The following is a 19,772-nucleotide window of genomic DNA, read 5'->3' on the forward strand; positions in this document are numbered from 1 at the left end:
CCTCGTGTAGTTCTATAACTAATATGACAAAATCAGAAATTTGGCATGCTAGATTAGGACATGTTCATTACAAAAGATTAAAAGATATGTCAAAAACAAGTATGATTCCTCCTTTTGATATGAACATTGAAAAATGCAAAACTTGCATGTTGACCAAGATCACTAGGAAACCTTTTAAGGATGTTAAAAGTGAGACTAAAGTCTTAGACCTTATTCATAGTGATTTGTGTGATTTGCATGCTACTCCATCATTAGGTCATAAAAAATATCTTGTTACTTTTATTGATGATGCATCAAGGTATTGTTATGTATATTTATTAAATACAAAAGATGAAGCTCTTGATAAATTTAAAATTTATAAGAAAGAGGTAGAACTTCATCAAAATGGGCTAATCAAAACTCTTCGTACGGATAGGGGAGGTGAGTATTATGATCCGGTTTATTTTCAATCTACTGGAATAATACATCAAACTACAGCTCCCTATACACCACAACAGAATGGTGTAGCCGAAAGGAAGAATAGAACCTTTAAAGAAATGGTGAATTCCATGTTATCCTATTCGGGTTTAAGTGAAGGATTTTGGGGTGAGGCTATGTTGACAGCCTGTTACTTGTTGAACCGAATTCCTAACAAAAGGAATAAGGTTACCCCATATGAACTTTGGCACAAAAAGACACCAAATTTGAGTTATCTCAAAATTTGGGGATGTAGGGCTGTAGTCAGGCTTACAGAACCTAAAAGGAAAACCATAGGTGAAAGAGGTATAGATTGCATATTTATTGGATATGCTGAACATTCTAAAGCATATAGATTCTATGTGCTAGAATCTAATGATTATGTTGTTGTGAACTCGGTTATAGAGTCACGAGATGCTATCTTTGATGAACAAAGGTTTACATCTATACCTAGGCCAAAGGACATGAATTCCATGTCGAAAGTCTCAGTTAATATTGAGGATATACCTTCAACTAGTACTGAAACTAGAAAGAGTACGAGAGTAAGAAAGGCTAAGTCATTTGGTGATGACTTTCAACTCTATTTGGTTGAAGGGTCAAGGAATGATATTGAATTTCAATATCAATATTGCCTTAATGTTGAGGAAGACCCAAAGACTTTTAGTGAAGCAATGGCTTCAAGGGATGTTGTATTCTGGAAAGAAGCAATCCAAAGTGAGATGGATTCCATCATGCAAAATAATACCTGGAAATTGGTTGACTTACCTCCTGGATGTAAGCCATTAGGATGTAAGATGATCTTTAGGAGAAAGATGAAAGTGGATGGTACTGTTGACAAGTACAAAACTAGATTGGTTATCCAAGGCTTTAGGCAAAAGGAGGGTATTGATTTTTTCGATACATATGCTCCTGTTGCTAGGATATCCACTATTAGACTGTTGTTAGCACTTGCTGCTATCCACAATCTGATGATTCACCAAATGGATGTGAAAACTGCATTCTTAAATGGTGAATTGGATGAAGAGATATACATGAAACAACCTGAAGGGTTTGTTATGCCAGGAAATGAAAATAAGGTGTGTAAACTGATGAAATCTCTTTATGGCTTGAAACAAGCGCCTAAGCAATGACATAAAAAATTTGATGAGGTTGTGTTGTCTAGTGGTTTTGTTATAAACCAAGCAGATAAATGTCTATACAGCAAGTTTGATACTCATGGCAAATGAGTTATCATTTGTCTGTATGTAGACGACGTGTTGATCTTTGGTACCGACCAAGATCAAGTTGATGAAACTAAGGCATTTTTGTCTTCTAAGTTTGATATGAAAGATATGGGGGAGGCGGATGTGATCTTAGGAATAAAGATCAAACGTGGAAACAATGGTATTTCCATCTCTCAATCACATTATATTGAGAAGATATTGGAGAAATTTAATTTTAAAGATTGTTCTCCGGTAAGTACTCCCATTGATCCTAACCTGAAGCTATTACCTAATAAAGGTGTAGCAGTGTCTCAACTTGAATACTCAAGGGCGATAGGATCACTCATGTATGCAATGATTAGTACTAGGCCTGATATAGCTTATGCTGTTGCTAAACTCAGTAGGTTTACAAGTAATCCTAGTTCTCATCATTGGCAAGCTATGAATAGAGTATTCAAATACTTAAAGGGAACCATTGATTATGGTTTGACATATACTGGATTTCCTTCGGTTATTGAAGGTTACTCTGATGCAAGTTGGATAACCAATATGGAGGATTATTCATCCACAAGTGGTTGGGTATTCCTCCTTGGAGGAGGTGTTATCTCTTGGGCATCCAAGAAATAGACCTGCATTACAAATTCAACAATGGAATTTGAATTTGTAGCTTTAGCAGCAGCTGGTAAAGAAGCTGAGTGGCTAAGAAATCTGATCTATGAGATTCCATTGTGGCCCAAACCTATACCTTCCATGTCTATTAGGTGTGATAGTCAGGCAACTTTGGCTAAGGCATATAGTCAAGTGTATAATGGGAAGTCTAGACACTTGGGTGTTAGACACAACATGGTTCGGGAGTTAATCATGCATGGTGTGATATCAGTGGAGTTTGTGAGAACTCAGCATAATTTGGCCGATCATTTAACCAAAGGGTTAAGTAGAGATCTCGTGAAAAGGTCGGCTGTGGGATTAGGATTAAAGTCCATCTGAAATCTCTTATGTTAAGATACCCAATTTCCATCTAATATGACATTAGGTGCTGAATTCAATGTGGAAAGCTTAACATGTAGAGATTGGAACACATCATCGAAAGTATCCCAAAAGGAATGTGTTCGGTTCTGTAAGTTAAGGAGGTTGAAGTATAACTTCTCAATGGTTCTTTTGAAAAATTGCATTTACAGGTGCAAGAAAGAAAAGGACTACCTATATAAGCATGAAGTTTAGCCGCTTCAAGAAGCTGAGACTTGGCTTTGATATGCTTATGAAGGATAGGGACACAGGCTAGTAAAACTAGTGTCGAGCAAGAGTAATGTTATAAACTATTGTGCAGATTATCTTCATGTATTCATTATGAATAGAAAGGGTTCAATCCTTAGTGACACCCTGATATTCGAATATTTGAAACATGTAATTTGCTAAGATGAAATTCAATCGTCACGATATTTCATCTATGCAGTAGTTTGTGGTATGTTATGACTTTGGTGATTTGATCGGTAATTACACTAAAATGGGGAAGGTTTGTTGGACATTTTAGTGTAATTGATCTCTTTATTATGTTAAAATAAGAGTGCACGCTTGTTTTAATGTAATAACGAGATGTTCGGTTTAGGCAAAGGTTGGAAGTTACATGGAAGTTACTAAAACTTCCATCAACGGTTGGAAGTTACATGGAAGTTACTAAAACTTTCATCAACGGCAATTTTTAAAAATAAATAACTTCCATCAACCGCCAAAAACCACCTGTTCTTTGATTATAAATAATCATCCTGGTTCAAAAAGCATAACATGTGAAAAACATACAAGACCAAAACAAAACTCTTGAATTATAATCTTCTGATTTTATCCGATTGAACAATTTTGGTTGAACTCCGAAATTTGATTTAATCTGAAAGTATTTATACACGACTTCAGATTTATCCAAATTTATCTCGATTTTCAAAATTAACCAACACTTGTGGCAATTTAATATTCATTTTCTCTGCGGGTAGGGGAAAGGGGAAGAAGAGTCAAGAGTGGTGAATGTTGCATTAGTCTTTATTTTTTAGGTAGGAGCAGATAAACATGCATCATTTCTAAATCTCATGACCCAGGTTATTTCTGAAAAAAATATTAGATAGTTCAGATCATAATGTGTCTATGGTCCCAATAATCTTTATGTGACTTGTATTCAATTTTTTTTAAAATTAGCTGAAAAAATTAATATCATTCAATTATATTAGTAGGGATTATGATGATCTCGGTCTACTTAATTTCTTATTATTCCTGACACGAAACTATTTTGGTTCAAATGCCTTTACTAATGGAGTTCCTTGCTTGCATCATTTGTCAGATATACTGCAGGCCAACATATGCCTGTTTTGAGGAAACAAGGGGTTCCAAGTCCAACAAATCAACTAGCCATTTTCCTTTTCCCCTCAGAAATCGCCCGGCACAACTTATTTTTACTTCCATCTTCATGGTTCTTGTTACTCTTATTGCTGCAGCTATGCCCTTTTTTGGAGATTTTGTGTCTATCTGTGGGGCAATTGGGTTCACTCCTTTGGACTTTGTGTTCCCCGTTTTAGCATACCTTAAGGCAGGAAGAACGGCCAATAACTCCAAACTTGGCCTTTTGATGCGACCATTAAATATTTTAATAGCTACCTGGTTTTCAATCGTTGCTATCTTGGGTTGCATTGGTGCAGTCAGATTCATAATGGCAGATATCAAGAACTACAATTTCTTCCATGATATGTAAGAATTTTGGACTACCCCATAAATTATTTTCACCTTTTTCTCTTTGGGTAAGTTGTACTTTACCCTACATTTTTTTTTTCAAATCAACTAAGTACAGCAACTACAAATTATACATTTTATACCCTCATAGTTTTAAAGTGTATATGTACACTTCATGGTCTTGATCCCGCTTGAAAGATTCAGAAACAACACGCTCATATGCCCCCAGAAATTATTCCATGGGTCCGGACCAATAATAGCTCAAGACATGGATTATTTTAGATTTATTCTCTAAGCCACACATGTAATAATTTTCTTTAAAAGAAATATAACATGATATACTGTATTCTCTGGTGCTTTCTTGTCTCCAGTTTACATATAGAATTCATTTTTCCCCTGTTAATTGTTTTTTTTTTTCCTGAAGTTTACCCATTGTCCCAACCACTTGCAAGTTTAATATCAATGCATCTCGATAAAATTAGACAGTTTTAAGTGAAAATAATCATATGTTATGTTTCTAATACAATTTACCTTGTCATTTTTTTCTTACAATTGTACATTTTTTTGTAGAACATGTTATTGTTGTTTATGTGGAACTTAGTTCAATCTCTCTTGGAAGTTTTCCTTGCAATCTTCTATACATGTGAAACCATTTGAGCTTTACATATGGATCTCACGACAGTTGAAGCTATATACGTTCATGAATTGTGTTTTATCTTATAAAATTGAAATGCATGTTTTAATACATTTATTTAGCAAAAGTTGGAATGCTATGACCTTTACTGATCCCAAACGTTAAAGTTTCAATTGTGGTTAGCAATATTTCAGCTAATTAAAAGCTTTACCGACTGAAAAACTTTTGAAGTAATCAAAATCAAACAAAGGGTGATCGACATAACTCCAAAACTGAAATCTGAAAAATAATGAATACTATAAGACAAACCAATACAAGAGAAACAAGACTAGTCCGTGACATGTCCCAACTACTCAGTATACTACTGTTCAATAGTTGATAGTTAAGACATCGTTTGAGGCATTTTGATTTTTCTATTCTTTGCCGTCCCTCCCTATATTTTGCAAAAAAAATAAGTAGAAAAATATATAAGCATATATCAATATCAACAATATGATGCATAAACCTGGCCACTTGTCATGCCGACACACACACATTGGGGCTATAACGCTTCACTAGTCAGCAAGCTTTCATGCCCCGACTTTATTGATCGACGCATATTGAGACATTATACTATTTTTTATGTTGGGATTGGTTAACATCTTGACATAAGCCATCACTTTCTTACTAAAATAAATGTTAAAAAATTTATAGAAAGGCGACTTTTTAATGTGCGAAATAACAGAGTCACACTGTTTTGAATACATTTTTTTCATTAATGAAAATTACAAAATTTAGGAAGTTTTACACTTTATTTAATAATTTTCTCTCCAAATGTTATAATTTTTAATACTTCCTCTAGACTTATATATTTGAAAAAATAATTAAATTTACATTAATTAAAAATTTAATTGATAACAAGTAAAAAAATTATTTTTAAAATATGTTTCATTAGAATTTAATGTCATGCATAAGAAACAATAATTAAAAATAGAAATAGAATAAAATTAAAGATATTTTAAAAATGGTAAATATAACAAAATTAATTAAATTTATTTGTATTTAAATTGAATATATAAGATTAATTTTTGATTAAAAAAGAATGTAATGGGATACATTGAGGTGTGTCTTACTATCCACCACTTTTTCAGATAGCACAAATGAGGGTCAAAGCTAGTTAGTTAATGTTTTTGCCTTTTTGCCGCCATTATAAATGGCAAGACCCCGTTACCGACTTCGTTGAGTTTGAACACTTAAGAGAACTTTTAGTCACAGTCACAAACGCGGTTATTACATCAAAACGACATTCGTTCCCGATACTCATACTCGGAACACCAACTCCCATCTTCGCGCTTCGGGTTAGGGTTAGGGTTAGGGAATTAGGGCTTCGAACTTCGACGCAATGTCGTCCATTAACCCCTCACGAGCTACCGCTCCCTCCGCCTTCGCCACGCGCCGGCCGTGGGAGGAGTTCTTCGCGCTCCACTCGTTCACGCGCCCCTACACCCTCGGCGAGACCACGCTCCGTGTGAAGCGCAACCTCGGCCACTTCCGCGTGAACTACGCCATGGTCGTGCTCCTCTTCGTGTTCCTTAGCCTCCTCTGGTTCCCTATCTCCCTCGTCGTCTTCCTCGCCGTCTTCGCCGCGTGGTTCTTCCTCTACTTTTTCCGCGATGGCCCCATCGTCGTGCTCCGCCGCGAGCTTGACGACCGCCTCGTCCTCGCGGCGCTCTCCGCCGTCACCGTCGCCGGGCTTGTCCTTACCGGCGTCTGGCTCAACGTTGTGGTGGCGCTGCTCTTCGCGGCGGCGGCGGTGGCGCTGCATGCGGCGCTTCGGAACACCGAGGATTTGTACGTGGATGAATTGGAAGTTTCTGATGGAGGTTTGGTTTCGGTTGTTGGTGGTAGCCCTACGAAACGAACAGGGTACGCTAGAATATAGTAATAGTTAGTTATGAGATATAACTGATTTTCGTTTTCGTTTAATCGTTTTTTGTGTTACTCGCATTGCATATATTTGAAGAAAATAGAGGTTCGAGTTTTAGGTTTTGGTTTCGCGGAAATATGAATTGTGTCCATATGATAGATTTACATACCGTGTTGTTAGCTTGGAATTGGAATAGATTTCTTGCTTGTTGCTTGGCCCCTTCTTCTTATGTTTTTAGAATCTCTTGTAAATTCTAAGATAGGTTGAAGCATTCAATTTGTGTATTTAGAGTTCCAATTCAATGTATTGTCTGGCTTGATATGCTTTGGTATTTGTAATAGGTTTAGCAATGGTGGGTAAGATTTGTTTTATTTTATATCAAGTGTAAATGAAGAGGTAACCATTTTGGTTATTCATTTGTGGTTTCATATGCATTTCAGTTTGCTATCCTACTACCCTCTTTTTTTTTTTAGTAGATTAATATCATGATCAAATTAAGAACGTTATATAATATAATGTTGTGCTTTTTGGAGTGGCTTGGGTTGCTGTTGTCTGAATATCTGATTTTGTTGAATTAGACTTGCTTGTGTTATGCTACTAAGTGTTGCAGATCCTTTTGTAGCCTGCTGTGAGTCAATTACTGAGACTTGTAACTGTACAACATTTGAGAGAATTGAATAGAGAACCATGGAATGCCAATTCATCATTCTCTTATGTTTAGCTGCAATTAGCTGACACCTAAGTTAGTTAATGTTAGCTACCTCTTTTTAGTTAGTCAGTTGGCCATTTGGGTTGATTGGGATCTGTTCTCTCAAAACATGTGTATAAGAACAGATTGTAAACCACATGCAATCAGACTCTGACTATTGAAACTCTTCCCTCTTTTATTTTTGAGTACTCTTCATGTTCTTTTCTCTGAATTTGACTATGGTTTTCTGGGTTTTTTTGGCACTATAGGAGGCGTTTGGATCTGTAGATGGTTAGGGTCTTTGAATTTGTAAAAGAAAAACTTTTTTTTTTTATTTCTTGCTTTACTAACAACTATAAAATTGTCACCTTGTTTTCTAATTTATGTGTATAGGAAATGTTGCAAACATTTTATTGTTTTCACTATTTCTAGTGCAATTATTCAAAAACAAGATATGGGGTGAAAATAAGGTAGAATTTTTGTTTTAATGAGTGAAAACAGGAAATGAAACAGAACATTTCCCCCAGTTCCAGATTAAAGCAGGCTCTTAAATTCCCAAATATTTCTTAGTGATTTAGATATAAAATATCTAGTATTTCCATGTTTCATATAATATTATGGTGTATCTTACAAAATCGGTTCTACACTTACCTACAGATGGAATTGTTCTGTTTGGAAAATTGGATTCTTTCACCTGAAGACACGCTATAACAAATTTCTGAAAAATAAATTTTCTTGTGAAAGACAGATATAAATCATTTAGGACAATTATATTCATACACCTGCTTTCCACTTCATTTTCAATCTCTCTTCTTTTCTCACCACACCGCTTATCACATTATTCATCTCTCTCTCTCTCTCTCCCACGCAAAATTGGGGTGGATGTTTAACATTTTCGAATTATTTGTATCTTTCATCTAATAGCTTAAGTTATTGGGAGAGTTTGCTTTATATGGTATCAAAGTCTATGACTAAGTGGTCAACAGTTCGCGTCAAAGGCCAAAGTACATGAGGTTTTACCCATTGTTTTGAATACCAGACCGGTTGGTTAAATCGGACCAATCGGAACCAGATGTTCAGTGCAGAGAACCAGTTTGAACTGATCTTTTTATTTTTATTTTTTTATTTAATTTAACATATTTTTAAGATAAATAACAATATATTTTAATATCTCACATAAATATCAATTATTTTGTCAACTATTATTAATTTTTGTCTTATAAAACATATATTTTGCCATATATAAATTTATAATTTTTAGATCTTAATTTTTTATAATTTATATTATTTTATCACTTCAAATATTGTATATTATATAATATTTAAAAATACAAAATTAGGTTAATCTTAGTTCCTATAATTAATAAGTGAATTTTTTAGTTCCTGAGAATTTTTTAGTTTTCTGAGTTTACATTTTAATTCACAAAATGTCTCTATTATTAAATTTTTTAACTTTGTTAGTTAAAGAATTTTATTGGAAACCTTTTAAGAATTAAAATGTTTAGGACTCAAAAATTTACTTACTTATTAATTATAAGATTTAAAAGGAATAAGTTTGAAAATTATAGGAATTAAATAGGTAATTAAATAGATTTTAAAAAGCTTAAGCTCTCTCAAAATCTAGAGACTTTTGGGTTTAAACTGTGAGCAATGCGCAAGCCTATCATATATATGTGTGTATAGGTGAAGATACATGAATGGTTTTATATGTTACATGTCTCTCTTAATGCGAGACTTACACAGGCTTGCTTTATCTTGACAAGAAATTCAACTTAATAATGAAAAATAGGTAGCAATTAACACTGGAGGCTCTAATGCCATGTTAAGAATAAACTCTTTCAATAACTTATGCTATTAGGTGAAGGCATATAAATGGTTTTATATCACCACCAGAAGAAATTATAAAGAGATTGTCGTAACTCAAGTTTTTTTTATTTCATTAGGGTGAGCTACCAATTCTATTTTAGTTATCTGATAATTAGATGGATAGATGCCTATCAGTTAATGGCACAACCCGCAAAGCAGTGTATCACGAAAGCATCCATGTATTTTATGGGTTTTTAAAATCAGATCGGACTGACCGGTTTGATCAGAAACTAGCCAGATGGACCGGTCCATTAACCCTAAAATACCAGATCTTTTTGGAACCAATGCCTTAATTAGATCAGTTCTGATCCAATTTGAAAAACATTGATTGTGACATAATTTATAATTTATTTGGATTTGATGGGTGAAAACGGCGGTTTCTATCCAAATGAGAATGCAAATGCATGCTTAATCAGACGACAACAGTACGAGCAAATCTTTGCTTATCAATCTAGAAATTGTTGGGGTCGACGGGTTGACGGAGAAAAAAAGAATTTCGTTTGTGTAACAATCATTTTATGATTGCTGACCTGCCTGGGGCCATGAATCACACGAGTATGTACTTCAGTGTTGTGTCCATATTGCGTCTTTTTCTAAATTTTATTTGGCCAAAAAATAAAAATGGAGCAATGCCTAGCTTTTAATAGAAGTTCTTGCCTGAACCAAAAAGGCAAGAATCCATTATTTCTTTGAAGAAACCAAGGAATCTGGCAAATGATTTTTTTTTCTTTTCTAAATTGATGTTTATTTGATGTAAGTTTTGCCCAAAGAACCAAAATCAGAAGCTATCATTGTGGAATTTTCTTTGTGAGGATCATTGTTGATTGCGAGTTTCAGCACAAAAGAAACTGTTTTTTCTATATCTCTACTCTTGTCATAACCCAACATGGTTAGTTCTTGCACATAACTTTGTACCTAATTTTTATTTTGAAAAGGAAGATTTAACGTTATTTTCTGCTCTTCATTTGCTATTATTTGCTTGCAGGGGTAATTCATATTATGAAACCGAACATAAATAATACGAAAAGGCGATCTAAATTGAAATGTCAAATATCCAAGAAACCATCTGTAGCAACAAGTATGAAAACAAAAAACATGCTATAGAAAAATCAGAGACCAATGATCACTACAATGACCAACAGAACAGCATGCTACTCTACATTCAACAGTCTAGCAGGAGAGGAGATTTCCTCATAACTGCGTGCTTATTGGCAACAGCTACATAAAAACGCCCGTTGACGAGGAAGCGATTATTCTCTGACGTTTTTTTTATTTATTTATCATGCTATAATAAAAATGAGAAAGGGCAGAATTGGGAACCACGATCAAGGGTGCAGGACCTTCCGACCATAGGTTAGGATCATGACAAAATCTTTCCCTGAGGATCCAATGGTTGCTGAAATTCTATGTCCCAAAGACGCTGTATCAACCCCCCACAGGTCAACCAAATTTTGCACCTGCAGTGAAGGAAGCACTGGATGTCCCATGCATTTAATCTCAACCTACAAGAAAAATAACTTGAAGAGTTAGTACTGAGCAACATGTAGACTAGCACAGTTTGCCTATTTTGAAATTATTAGAGCCAACAACAAGCAAGAATTTTCACCCCCAGAAGCACCCAAAGTTACAAAAAGAGTGATGTTGTCATGTGGTTCTAAGTTGCTACCATAGATTATATATACAGTTAAATACCAAAACATGAATGGATGATAAGTAAATCGACAATGAAATGACACCTTAAAAGGACACTGCCAAGTTGTTGCCCCATCAAATTAGAGATGAATAATAAGATACTTACAGAAGCTGGCTTGTCACACGATTGTAATAGGGAAAAGTGTATCAGAATATAATTACAAGTGCATGGCTTAGAATAACACAACATGTCAAGCGCTAAAGAGACAAGCAGAAAAACTTTAATGACAATCAAATTGTGGATGTCATAACACAACATTTACTTGGCTCGAACACACTGAAGGTTCGATGGAAATTATTCCAAGTAAAGAACCAAGATACTAGTCTTTGACGCCCAGCTATTCCTCAATTACATGAATGTATTTTACATGTCCAACAAAGAAATTATTACCTCATCCTCACTTTTCAGGCCTAGTTTCTTCATTAATAATTTTTGGATAAAGGAAACAGGTATGCTTCCGTTCCTGTGGCAAAATGAATACAGACATGAGAAATCAGAGCTCAGTAAGATCTATATTTAAAAGGCCATAGGAGCAGCAAATATTAAGCAAAATCAGTTTCTCAGGCACATTTCCAGATGGGTAAATAGAAACTAATACAGAGAGAGAGAGAGAGAGAGAGAGCACCCAAGAGACATCATATACTGCTAGTACTACATTTACTGATGGGAAGCATCCCCATATGACTGTAGAATTGGTGAAAGCATACTTTAAAGTCCATGTGGCCAATCATTTCACACATTCATGGCCTCTTTCTTTTATTGGGACAGTTACAGTGTTATGCTAAAATAGCTTACATATCACCTTGATCTGCATATGTTCTATGATTTATTCTCCTGTCTAGTTGATGGAATGATAAATCATTGCTACTGAGGTACAATCAACCAAAGGTCAAACCAGTTACTTCCTTTTATGTGATTTAATAAGTTGCATGAAATTTACTCTTGTGCATATGGGCGTAACATAAATATTTATGAATACCTAAGTATAGAATCACATATTCAATTTAGAAGGAAAAAAAAAAGATAGAGAATGATGTCAACAAAATCAAATCCATGCCAAGATAAATAGTTATCCCCAACGTATCTGAAACCAAAAAATGGAGTGGGATATGCATGGGGATTGGATAATTGTCAAGATGAAAAAACACAACATATTTAATGCAAATGATATGGGTGAAAAAAGGATATAGCTCTAAGCAGAATATTTTTGTTTAAAAGCATATAATAAAGTAGTAACCTGTTTGCGTACAAGCCAGAAGTGCTTTTGAAAGCTTTTCTACTTGAAATATAGAGCTTTTTCAAGTAGAGAAGCTCTCAAGAGCACTTGTAGCCTTGTATCCAAACAAGCTCCAAGAGTGTCTACAAGCTCCAAGAGTGTCTACACAGGTCCAGTAAATGTGAAGGGACTTACTTTATTCTTACATAATTTGAAGGAATTTGTGGTAAAGGTGCATCTCCTTCCCTGCAACATTAGTAAAAAATTAGTACATATAGAAAAATATTCGAAATATAATTTATGAAATGCATATAATTATTACAAGATTTCAAGATAGAAATTGTTAATTCAAGTTGCAAAGCTATGTTTTCTCACTGGTTTTCAGAAGCTGCTAAGGAGAACCAAATTGAATCATTCCATAAGAGATTTCTGTCGGTAGCATCCAGAACAGCCTGAGGTGATATTCTAGATTCTCCAAAAACAGGTTCCTTTTTTTGGCGAACTCTTCGCAATTTGTTGGGTTTTGATGTATCTGAAGAGGCATGATCAGTGCTAATCTTTTCTTCTTCAACTTTTGCCTTGCGCTTCTTTTCCTTAATTTTGGCTTTCAGCACTTTAGCATCACTATCAGTCATTTTCATAGATTCTAGTTTAGCATCAGACGCTTGCACATTAGACTTAAAAGGCTTACTCCTACTTGCAGCCTCTGCTAAATAATTCAAAGTTTTCCAAAGATCCCATTTTGCTTCCTGTGGTTCAGCGCCATTCTGTGGTTCTCTATTGCATATGGATTGGCTATTTTTACAAGGTGACAAACTCTACACCAATGAAAAGTACAAGCACGTTACAAACTAATTCCAATACAATCAGGGAAAACAAATGAACCAAGATAATGAAAAAATAAACCAAAGTAAACAGAACCATATATGGCATGGCGAGCACAATGAGAAGAGCCTGATTGCCTTTCCTACCTGCCCACCATTCTTAGCAGACTTGTTTGAAGTGTCAGGTGAGCACAAATTATCTTGGTGATCTTCCAGTAATTCCTCTTCTTTTTTAATGAACTTCTCAATGGATAAACTAGATCCCTGCAGGCCACTAGCCTTTCTTGCAGGTTTTGTTCTTCTTCCTGTCATGGTTGACTGTGTACATACCCTTGGAGTGCTGACAACCAAAGACGACAGTGATCTCTCCTTTCTTCTAGCTGGTAATAGTACTGAAGAGACAGATACAGGTGCCTTCTCCTTTCTTTTTTTGAAAGGGAAAATCTTGTTCCTTAAATCTTGCAAAATGTTATCTGGCCTGGTAATAGGAAGCAAGACATGTAACTTATCATGAAGCAAATTAAAAGCGAAAAACTAATAAAAAAAACGCAGTTGTGTGCTTCAATGCCAAAGCCATACATAGAAATAGTAGTGGTGAAGGCAATTCATTTAAAGAAAAGTTTACTCTTCTTAAGTTTTACCAGTTTGTCATATCTGCTTGAGACAGTTTTCAATACTGTTGATTGGATTAGAACTATTTTTATTCTGTTCCTCCTTATTCTGATTTCAGCTGATATTTCAGATGATAAATTATTAAGAGTAAATTACACTGACACTCCTTGAGATTTCATCAAATTTCTCCTAATACCTCTCCTATTTTTACTCCTACACTAACCCCCTTAACTGCTTGAAAATCATTACACAGATACCCCTTAATTGTTTGAAAAATATTACACTGTGTATCCTGATAAGGGAGGTTGCTGTAAATGTCAAATAAAGTATGGAGTGTGTGTGCAATCTCAAGAAACCATAGGGGTGTCAGTGTAATTCACTCTTTTATTAAAAGTAATCTAATGAAGGTAAAGTACAATTTGGTAAAATTTTCTGTTGCTTTAATTTTTGATTTCATATTCTCTTGCCAAATATCAGATACGTGAAATGTATGAACAGAAAAACTTCAGAAATTAAACTGCAAACATACTATAAAAATAGTTGGCTAAATTATCTATGGATGTCAAACTGAATGTATTTTATTGCCTTGGATGTTATAGTGCACATGCACGTACGTTATGACAAGTTATTGAGATGCCACAAGTGGATTTTTCAGGAGCAAGTTTTCATAAATTTAAGAAATCAATGACCTTATCTTGATAGCACCATCATAACATCGACAGTTCTCATTGTTGCATGGTGTTGCAGCACGATACCAACCTATCTTGATAGCAAGTTTTCAGGAGCAAGTTTTCATAAATTTAAGAAATCAATGACCTTATCTTGATAGCACCATCATAACATCAACAGTTCTCATTGTTGCATGGTGTTGCAGCATGATACCAATCTAGTGGAAGATCTAGTTGCAGCATGATCAATCTAATACACCTGTTTGTTTCCTTTTTCTTTCTCCAATGGGGTTTCAATAAATGTTTGAGCAGTCAGTGGTATTAGACAGCTTTACAGAGTACATCTAGACACATCAACAATATATTTGTTTCTTAAGAGAAATGGTTTATCTTACATCTCTATTTTAGCGCGTTTAAACAATAATTGACTTACAAAACAGAATCTATTGTTAGTATGTACAACATACCAAGTTAAATCAACACCTTTCATGCATATTTAACAACTCACAACCATGTCAAAATAGAAGAGAGGGGGACCTCATTTTCTCAAGCGGAACAATGCCCAAATCAATGTTGCATACTGGACAATTTTCCAATTCTTCATCTGTAATTTTGTCATAAATGCACTTCCTGCAAACTATATAAAATTCCATAGGATTAATATGTCTAGTCACCTATGAAGCATTCGCAAGAAATAAAAAATTTACATCATCAAACTCTAAACAATTAGTTTGAAAATATCCATGGGAATTGAGAAAAACCATTAGGCATAATTTCATACAATATATACTCCTAACTCCAAGTGACATAAGAAAAGAAGCAAAATAAATTAAGAAAGACGGCTTTTTAATGGTTTATAGACTTGAATAGGATTTCCTATTATATCTTTTTAGGCACTAAAATGCAAGAAACAGATGTGTGAAGTTCATAAGCTAAAACAACACTAGAGAAGTGCAGACACAAGAAAATAGACAGGAAAAAATTAGTCACACTGCTCATAACTGCTAGAGTTTCTGCTATTGATCCAAACCATAGAACTTCCGAGTGTACTGTAACAATCACATTACAGATGGCCTGTGAGGTAGCTACACATATGAATGAAAATAGAATTTTCAAAAGTATTTAATTACCAAAAACGAAACATCCCTATCTGTAATAATTAAACAAATACCAAATACGCCCCATCGAGAGTAAAAGAAACTAAATGGCAAACGCAAAAACACCCCCATGAAAGGAAAACGCAGAAAACAATCAAAATTTGAGAAAATTCACACGATATGGTGGAAAAAAGCAAAAGGGAACGAATATTAATTAGAAGGGTCATATAGAAAAGATTAAGAAGAAGGAAAAAAGCGCTTACACGTATGCAGGCAAAGGGAAATAGCAGTGGCTTCTTTGAGGAACTTTTTGCAAAGCGGGCAAGTCATGCATGCTGCAATCGCATCCCTCTTCACTCTCACCAACCTCTTCATCGTCATCATCAACGTCCTTCACCCACGTATATATGAATCCTCCTATCACTGCATGCAAATTTACGTCCACTTCTTCGCTACAATCACCTGCATTAATTAACACCACCATCACATACAATCAAAACGCTAAATAAATAATAACATATTATTATATGTGGCATAGAAAAGGAGCGAATTAAGGGACCTAAGTAGTGTAGCCAAGTGTGGATCGGTGAAGACTGATAAGAAAAAACGAGATGGGTCGGTGAGATTGGACGTGGATTTAGGTGGAGCTTGTTGGATTCGGACAGCGTTGGTGTTTGTTGTTGTTGAGGTTGATCTCAATCGAGAGGAAAATAAAAAAGCATTAACCAAGCTCACAAACTGGTTTGTCTTTTTATTATTCTTTTTTTACTTTTTTTCTCAAACGTAACCTTGTATTTATTTTGTTCGATTTCTTCAAACAGAAACAGATGGAGAGTGATGTCGGAGGCAGAGATAACGTGCACCGTGGCGCTCTCCTAGTTTAAGATGCGCACTCTAAGATTACTAGATTACGTGTGAGCGCGGTGTTTGGAGGGGGTTTGTTTTATCTGCGCTCGCGTGCATCACGGGGTTGGGTGTACCCGCGCCTCCTTCTTTTTAATTTTATTTTAGATTTAATTAAGCTTTTATCCATGAAATATAAGTCGTTTTTATATTATTATCTAACATTTATTATTTTTAATCAAATATCTAGAAAAAAAAAATCAATTTCATTTTACTACTTGCCGTTAGTTGTCTTTCGTTAATGATAACATGACAAATGAAGTGTCACATCATCACGTTTTATCACGGATATCTCATTACTATATCACCACCTTCAATGACGTAATACTAATGTATCAATGATTGAACGTGATGACATGATAATATATCTGTTAAGTCATCATTTAATAGAAGACGACTAACTACAAATAACAAAATGAAACAGAAACATGACAAAAAAATGTACATTATATTCAAATATTGAAGGTTGAGTTCATAAAATGTTATACACATCCCATTGCAATATTTTTAAGTGTACTTGTAAAAATCCCAATTTGAACTTAAAACATAACAAACACAAATCAAAGTCATCATAGTCGAACTATGGATTAGATCAAACCTACTTGTTTGTCGGAGATTCTATTTGTATCATTGTCTTCTCCTTGGATGTGAACAAAATATTTGAATATCATTAATTTGCTTGAACTTGTGTTGTGTCAATTGGATTTTGTTCGATGCCTCGTCTCATCAATTTGCTTGTGCATTTGTTGGAATTGGAGCGTGGCACCTATTCCATTTTGCTAAGATTGATAAGTTGAGAAAATTTATCACTTTGTGAAGGAAATTCAAAGATAAGATCCAAGAGTAATTCATAAGATCCTAAAAAGAGTCTCTCTTACAATTTCATTTTAAAATGAGGCAAAACTAATTACAGGATCAACATTTTTCCTATTATACTATATACCTCACGAGGTTATCAAGAATCATTACTAAAGACTCAAATAAACTAAAAGTATTAAAAGTCAAACAAACTAATGAAAGAGATTTAAGCCCAATAAGTCCGACAAAAGTCCAAATATGTCTAATATATTATCTTCCAATTGAAGCTCCTTAGCTAGGTGTTTATTACATACATATAAACAAACCCAACACACGTCAAGAAGCCAATTAAAATACACAATTCCTATATTTTTACAACTTTTCTTATTACAAAATACTCATCAATGAAAGTAAGCTTACTTTAATCCTCAATATCATAGGTTGAGCTATAACCACCATTTTGTGGGGAGATCACTTCTGCAAAAATAGAAAAAAATGAATCCTATTAATAATATTTATCATGTCATAATCAAATAAGTAACAACATTCTATTAAATATATCTTTTTATCTCACCTCGATCAATTTTGTTAATATCTTCAATATTTTCCTTTGATGCCAATGGTGTAGGTGATGCTTTGAGTCAATTTTTTGTGCACACAAGTGTTTCCAGTATTTTGTGATAGGCAATTGCAATACTAATCAAGCACCCTAAAACCTTTTCACCAAAAAAGGACAAAATCAAAAAAGAGGGACAAGGTAACATCAGAAGACAATCCAAAATTACAAGATTTGTTATCAGGATTTAAAAAAAAGAATGTCACAACGGAAAACTTGGAGGAGGCCTTAGACAATGTGCTAGTTGTAAGAGAAACACATGACTTGGATAAGGGCCATATGGAGGGTGCATACGTGTCACACGAAATGGATCTACCATATGGACTTGTGGATGATGGGCCTACAAAAAATAATCCTAATGAGGCGAGTGTGTTTGGGCCTGATAAAAATATGGGTAATGAAACTTTGTTGTGTGTGGGGGGTTCGTATGCCTTGTGCCAGGGATCACATATTCCAACTATGACTAGTGAGGAGCTACCAATAACCTAATCTAATGTCGAGTGTTGCTAGATGCACCCAACATTATTGTTGATGCACCCAACATTCTTTAAAATGACAAAACTGCCCCTGCTAATTTCTCCCCTTATAGATCAAGTTGATCCGTAAAAGACTTACGGATCAAGTTGTTCCATAAAAGACTTACAGATCAAGTTGATTCGTAAGGAGTATTTTTGTCTTTTTGTGGTTAATGCTGGGTGCACCAACAATAATGCTGGGTACACCTAGCAGCACTCTCTAATGTCCTAGAGAACTAGATTAATGGCCCAAAGGGAAAGACTAATGGTATTGACAGAAGGAAAATAAAAAAAGGCCCTTGGTGTTATGGGGAAAGCAAAGTTTGGTAAAAGAATTTTTATTAGTTTTAAACCAGGGTATAATTGTTTCATTCATAAGGTCCCTAAGAAATACAAGCATTTGGCACACCAAAGTGGGAAGCCTGATGAGCTCGTATCTTCTCACCATTGAGAGATGGATGACTTGAATGAATTTTACACTTTCATGGAAATCTTTGACATACTAATGATTGGAAGGGGTTTCACATGGTGTAGGAATAGTGATTCTACAAAGAATAGAATGGATAGATTTTTCTTCTTGAAGGAGTGGTTGAAGTTTTGGTCTAACTTCTCACAATTCATCTTTGATCTTGAAACACAAGGATGAGGATTAGGGCCCAAAACCGTTCAAGGTGATAAATGGAAGGTCCGAACACCCAATTTTGTCAGAGCAACTAAAAAAAGCTTAAATAATTTTCATAAATATTTCTCTTCCTCACAATTTATTAATTAGGACTAAAATATAATAAAAAAATAAATAATAAAAATATTTTTTTTAAAAAAATAAATGTAAATAAAAATATATTTGTTTCTAATAAACATTATAAGAAAGATGGAAGAAATGATTTATTTCACATTTTAGGTCCAAAAGGCAAATATCTTTATGATAGATATTGGAGGGTCAGCACGGTCCTTGTGTATATCAGACTCTTAAATCCATATATAGGTTATAGATCATTTTTTAGGTTTTTTTTTTTTATAATTTTTTCTTAATAAACTATAGTAACAATTTTTTATTTTTTATTTTTATTTTTCGTTGTTCTGTCGTGATACTGCAAGCGTATGGACCTCTCTATTTATGTTTGGAAATGTGCTAGTTTTGGAGGAAATGTATTAACTAAAACCAACGCAACATTTTGTTGTTCCATTTTGATATCCTTTAATTAATATCCAAAAAGCGTACATTATAATGAAATATTAAAACTGAGTGTTAAAAAATATTAGCTCATTAGCGTACATTGTATTGAAATATTAAAACTGAGTTTTTTAAAAATATTAGCTCATTCAATTACAGTATTTTAAGTGTGAATGAAAATTACAATTTGAA

At 34.4% G+C, this 19,772-nt stretch overlaps 2 protein-coding genes across 6 annotated transcripts; one reads left to right on the plus strand and one right to left on the minus strand.

Moving 5' to 3' along the window:
• Nucleotides 1-6,187: 6,187 nt before the first annotated feature.
• Nucleotides 6,188-8,067, plus strand: LOC100777017 (PRA1 family protein F3). Of its 5 annotated transcripts, none has more exons than XM_041006827.1 (2): nt 6,188-6,909; nt 7,489-7,807. In XM_041006827.1, exons 1-2 carry the CDS (start codon nt 6,386-6,388, stop codon nt 7,589-7,591), a joined length of 627 nt encoding a protein of 208 aa, XP_040862761.1. In that variant the 5' UTR covers nt 6,188-6,385; the 3' UTR covers nt 7,592-7,807. The 5 variants fall into 5 exon arrangements, with proteins under 5 accessions (XP_040862761.1, XP_040862762.1, XP_040862764.1 ...); XM_041006828.1 differs by having other exon boundaries at nt 6,190-6,909; nt 7,513-7,807; XM_041006830.1 differs by lacking the exon at nt 7,489-7,807 and adding an exon at nt 7,868-8,067 and having other exon boundaries at nt 6,194-6,909.
• Nucleotides 8,068-10,498: 2,431 nt separating this feature from the next.
• On the minus strand, nt 10,499-16,350 carry LOC100777543 (E3 ubiquitin protein ligase DRIP2). Its single transcript, XM_003518842.5, has 8 exons — nt 16,134-16,350; nt 15,838-16,036; nt 15,015-15,114; nt 13,345-13,675; nt 12,749-13,191; nt 12,569-12,619; nt 11,548-11,620; nt 10,499-10,966 (listed from the first exon to the last, which is right to left on the minus strand). The coding sequence occupies exons 2-8, from the start codon at nt 15,956-15,958 to the stop codon at nt 10,790-10,792; spliced, it is 1,296 nt and encodes a 431-aa protein (XP_003518890.2). The 5' UTR covers nt 15,959-16,036; nt 16,134-16,350; the 3' UTR covers nt 10,499-10,789.
• Between the last annotated feature and the right edge of the window lie 3,422 nt (nt 16,351-19,772).

This window comes from Glycine max, chromosome 2 (assembly GCF_000004515.6).
Source record: "Glycine max cultivar Williams 82 chromosome 2, Glycine_max_v4.0, whole genome shotgun sequence".
NCBI classification, from domain to species: domain Eukaryota; kingdom Viridiplantae; phylum Streptophyta; class Magnoliopsida; order Fabales; family Fabaceae; genus Glycine; species Glycine max.

Coding starts and splice junctions, on each gene's coding strand:
- LOC100777017 (XM_041006827.1), top strand. CDS start 6,386: ATGTCGTCCATTAACCCCTCACGAGCTACCGCTCCCTCCGCCTTCGCC. Junction 6,910..7,488: donor AGCCCTACGAAACGAACAGG/GTACGCTAGAAT, acceptor TTGTTGAATTAG/ACTTGCTTGTGTTATGCTAC.
- LOC100777543 (XM_003518842.5), bottom strand. CDS start 15,958: ATGATGACGATGAAGAGGTTGGTGAGAGTGAAGAGGGATGCGATTGCA. Junction 15,115..15,837: donor TTCCCTTTGCCTGCATACGT/GTAAGCGCTTTT, acceptor AATTTTATATAG/TTTGCAGGAAGTGCATTTAT. Junction 10,967..11,547: donor GCCTGAAAAGTGAGGATGAG/GTAATAATTTCT, acceptor TTTTTCTTGTAG/GTTGAGATTAAATGCATGGG.